Source organism: Lolium perenne, chromosome 1 (assembly GCF_019359855.2).
Source record: "Lolium perenne isolate Kyuss_39 chromosome 1, Kyuss_2.0, whole genome shotgun sequence".
In the NCBI taxonomy this organism is placed as follows: domain Eukaryota; kingdom Viridiplantae; phylum Streptophyta; class Magnoliopsida; order Poales; family Poaceae; genus Lolium; species Lolium perenne.
The window spans coordinates 247,301,471-247,306,164 of NC_067244.2; the positions used below are offsets into that span (position 1 = coordinate 247,301,471).

A 4,694-nucleotide genomic window follows, 5' to 3' on the forward strand; every position below is an offset into this window, starting at 1 on the left:
CATGTAAGAAGTGGATAATTGCATCACCCTCCTTGATGGCGTGAAACTTGGCGCGGTGCCTCTAGTGTGTGGCATGGAAAAGGATGGAGGAAGCAAGAGCGGTGACAATGCATGCATTATGTATCATTTATTTCATATCATATAAAATCAGTTTATATTGTTTTTTGTATCCATCATTGCATTAGAGCATCTCCATCGATACTCCCAATAGCCAGTCAAACTTTGCATGCACAAGTTTTGCCACACGGTGCTGGCAGTGTTTTGACCACACTATTTGAGATCACCAAATGAAAAAAAACACAACTTAGATCATGACACAAAATGCATCGACGTTATTTTTTGGGATACTTGGAAATATCGGTCACATGCATTAAGGATGGAAGAATTGTACATTCACTTAGAAAGGGTTGTATAAAGGTCATGTCGGAGCTGCAGTGTCGTACTTGAAGTTGTGGCAGATTATGACATTTGGATTTGACATGTTTATTTGGGCATGGTGGAATCTCGCAATGACATCAGCGTGCTACAACTCTTTTCGGTGTTTGAAAGATTTGCTCAATGTCATGCTTCGAAGTACAACTATAAAATCAATGGTCACCAATACACCAAAGATTATTACTGATGACATCTATTAAAAATGGTCAACGTTTGTGAAGACCATCTTCAACTTTTTAGGTTAAAAAATGTACATTTAATATGGTCCAAGCTCAATTTTCTATTATCTGGTGCCCTCCTCTTACCTAATCGAGAGATTAAATGTGGGAGGTCATGAATGGTTGTGCTTTCATGCACGACCTGATTATCAAGAGCAAGTGTGCTGCTGCGATGATTGAGATCACAAGTTGTACGAGCATGGCTCTCTTGCTGAAGTTGATCACCAGGTGCTAGCGAATTCGCTGATTCTCTCGACATGCTTGCAGAAATCCATGACGAAGTTGTTCATCGCCAACCGTAAGATGATCTAGTTGAACTCGTCGAATTTTAATTTACGTATGGAATATTTTATTTCTACTTGTTAATTGTTGTGGAGCTAATTTATGTGTTTAAAACCCTAAAATATGGTTGATTTTTAGTTAGAAATATGATAGTTTTACTAAAATTATAGCCAAAAATCTGCTGGAGGTACCTATTGGCGTCGCCGTTCCCCCAATATCTCCGCAATGTTCGTTCGATCCCAATAGCGGCCAGCCCGAGAACTAATTCGTGGTTGGATGGTTAGGAGGGTAGTTGCATCTTAAAAGCCGAAATATTCTTCATTGGTAGGCGACGTTTCCATCGACAACGAGGCGCTCGTGATGACTTTGTCAATCTCAAGTCCCGTTCGACGATCACCCGTTGGACGAGCATGGCTCTCTTGCTGAAGTTGATCACCAGATGTTGTTCGGGTCTACTATTTTTTGGCATGCTTGCGGAAAAATCCATGATGAAGTTGTGCATCGCTAATTGTAAGATGATTTAGTTGCGCATTTGTGGATGCTCAAAAAAAAAACTCTTGATCCAGTTGAACTCGTTGAATTATAATTTACTTATGAATTATCTTTTTTTTCTGTGTCAGTTGTTGTGGAGCTATTTTATGTGTTCAAAACTATGAAATATGCTTCATTTTTAGTTACAAATATGATAGTTTTGCAAAAAATAATCTACTGGAAGTACCTATTGAGATCGCCGTTGCCCCAATACATCCGCAATGTGTTGTGGCGATCCCAATACCGACCAACCCGACACTTTCTTAAGTCTGAGTCACTTTAAAAAAGTGTAACTGCGGTTCAAAAAATGTGCAACTTGAATCAGTTGCACTTTTCTAATAGCTAGAAAAGTGCAATTGCACACAAAAATCTAGGTCAACAAAATGAAAGGAGCACATATATACACGGATTACAATTCAGTCCAACCAATCCCCTTACACAAGCCAAGTTTACAACCCAGCATCATTGGATCTTCACCCATGCCGCCTCGCTGGGCACGCCCTTGGCCACCACGAACACAAGGTAGTACCCCGGCGGGGCCAGCTCCGGCTTCCCGGGCGCGTCCACGGTGATGCCGTAGCTCCACCCGTCCGCGACGAAGGACGTGATGGCCAGGATGAGCAGCCGCTGGTTCATGGAGTACCCATGGGTGGTGAAGGGCGGCGCGTACATGGTGACCATCACGTCGGCCTCCACCACGGCCGCCACCGGCGTCCGGAACCTGAACGGGAACCTGGTCCCGTACCGCATCCCATCCTTGGGAACCGACCGCATGTCGATCTGCGGCCGGTTGGTGGCGACGTGCCTCTCAAGATACGGCGGCGAAAACCGCTCGACGCGCACCTCGGTGGGGAAGTCGACGCCGCTAAAGTTGTAGCCGGCGTTGGTGTTGCCGCCGGCCACAAGCACGGTGGCGTCGGGCAGCAAGGCGGCCGTGGAGTGGTAGAGGCGTGCGATGTTGGACGCCGCCAGCGGCCGGAACCGGGACCCCTGCGGCTGCCCCGGCGAGTAGAGCAGCGGCGAGAGGACCGGACCCTTGGCGAAGCCCCAGCCCGCGCACCCCCTGTTGGCCCCGTTTAGAAGGAGCAGGTCGCCGGTGGGGAGGATAAGCATGTCGCCCATGACGCGGGCTACCGGCATGTCCTCCGTCGTCCACCGCGCGTCCTGGTTGGCCAGGTTGATGCGGGAGCAGTCGCGGAGTGCCACCATGAGCTTGTCGCCGTTCTCGCCGACCTTGAAGGACGTAGTGGGCGCGCCGCCGCAGATGATTACCTCGGGCTCCGGGTCGGCGCCGCCGTGGAGCTTCCCGCCGCGGAGGTCGAGCGGGAGGAGCGCGGACATAGCCGAGGCCGGGTAGCTGCGCGCGCCTCCGGGGAGCTGCGGGATCTCGCGGATGACGAGATCGGCCTTGTGGTCGAGGATGATGCCGCGGTTGTTGGCGAAGATGAAGATGCTGCCGTCGGGGAGGAGGTTGACGAACGGGTACAGGTTGTTCTCCACGTCATCCGTGGTGTCCCGGAGGAACGGGAGCGGCACGGACTGGTGGTTGAAGAGCCCGGGCTTGGGCACGAACTCGTAGCTGAAGGACCGGCGGCCGCCGAAGACGGCGAACCTACCGTCCGGGAGCACCTGCTGGGTGGCGTACCAGCGGCCGTCGGCGAAGCTCCTCGGGTGCTCGACCCAGTCGCAGGTGTCGCAGGGCGAGAGGTACCTGACGGCCTTGTCGCCCTCGAAGTACCCACCTGACTGCACGAGGTTGCCTACCGCGTCGAAGCCCCCGGCGGAGCACCAGGTGTCGGTGAGGATCTTGAGCGGGCGGACGGCGCCGTTGTTGTAGTCGAACTCGACGGCGTGCGCCCAGCAGTCGGTGGTATTGGGCTTCTTGGCCCTGGGGTCGACGCGGCAGTTGTCGAACCTGAGGCGCATGAGCGACCGCCCCGTGGTGACCGTGTCGAACATGACGGCGCGGCCGTGGCGCATGATGGCGAGGTGCATGGCCGAGACGCCCGAGTTGTCGCTGACGATGGTCCAGGCGCCGTCGGCCTTGTCGTCGCGCGTGTTGACGCGGAGGACGGTGGTCTCCGTGGAGGCCTTGCTGGGAACGCCCGCGTAGGGCACGCGCGTGAGGCCCATCGTGTTGGGCCGCGCCGCGCCCTTCTCCTCCACCTCGGTCTGCGCCACCTCCGGCTTCTCCGGCACGTCGTCCGCGCCGCCGTTGCCGGTGCTGCCAACGCCGAACGGGTCGAGGATGTCGCCCTCGGTGCGCGCGCGGAAGATGCTGAACGGGTCGAAGAAGGCGTCGACGGAGGAGGCGCGGAGCAGTAGGAGCGCCATGGCGAAGACGGCCGCGCGGAGGAGGGAGGAGGACCCGGCCATGGCGGTGGCGCCTCCTTCCCGGTGGACTCGCCCTAGCTCCCGATCAGCTCGCTCGAACGGGTCTCCTGCTTATTGGAACGGAAGCTAGCTCTGTACCTCCCCGTACCGCCGGACTCCGGCCAGCGTCCGGCTGGCTAAAGCTAAAATTGGTCGTCGCCGCGGCCGGAATCCCTCCGATCTCTATAAATAGCACGGCCCTTGTGGCTCGTTTTACGCGGTAGGAAAATGCAACGACGCCGCGTTCAAATATAGGCGCGAGCCGCCTCGGCTCTGTTCTTGTTTGTTTTTAGCATTCTTGTTCGTAGGTGTGCTCTGCGATTCCGCGACGGTGCTGGGCTGGGCTTGAAGTGGACCAGGTTGACTGATGGCCCAGCAAGTATCAGACTGGATCAAGTTTGCCTTCTTGGGCCACGCCCGCCGGATCTGTGGCCGCATGCGTGTACTGCGTGCAACATTATTTTCAGGCAATCAGGCACGTGTTTCCTATTTGATGCCCATTACCTGGTCTAGGCATACCACTCACGCTGTTGGTTGAGAGCTGGGCCACGGCCCATATCATGGTGGAAAGAGATGGAGACGAAGCCCCGATCAGGCGATCACCGGAGACACGCCGGAGAACTCAAGGGAGGGTGGGTAATTTTTATATGACGCTTCACGCGTCCGTTAGCGCGTTGACGCTCGCATGGGGAGAGACCTGAGCCGTGGACCATTTGGGGATCAAAGCGCGACCAAAGACGAGGAAGAAAGGCAATGTGGTCACCGAAGATGAAGAAGAAGATGTGCTCATGGCCAAACTTGCCGGAGATGAGGAAGAAAATTATCTTAGGGGTACGGGTGCAGGGTGTACGTTCG

At 54.4% G+C, this 4,694-nt stretch overlaps 1 protein-coding gene across 1 annotated transcript; it reads right to left on the reverse strand.

The window, feature by feature from the left end:
• Positions 1-1,850: 1,850 nt before the first annotated feature.
• Positions 1,851-4,075, reverse strand: LOC127327526 (aldehyde oxidase GLOX1-like). The gene has a single exon (XM_051354308.2). It carries the CDS (start codon positions 3,840-3,842, stop codon positions 1,929-1,931), a length of 1,914 nt encoding a protein of 637 aa, XP_051210268.1. The 5' UTR covers positions 3,843-4,075; the 3' UTR covers positions 1,851-1,928.
• Between the last annotated feature and the right edge of the window lie 619 nt (positions 4,076-4,694).

Bases quoted from the DNA above. Each gene is read 5' to 3' on its own strand.
- LOC127327526 (XM_051354308.2), bottom strand. From the start codon at position 3,842: ATGGCCGGGTCCTCCTCCCTCCTCCGCGCGGCCGTCTTCGCCATGGCG.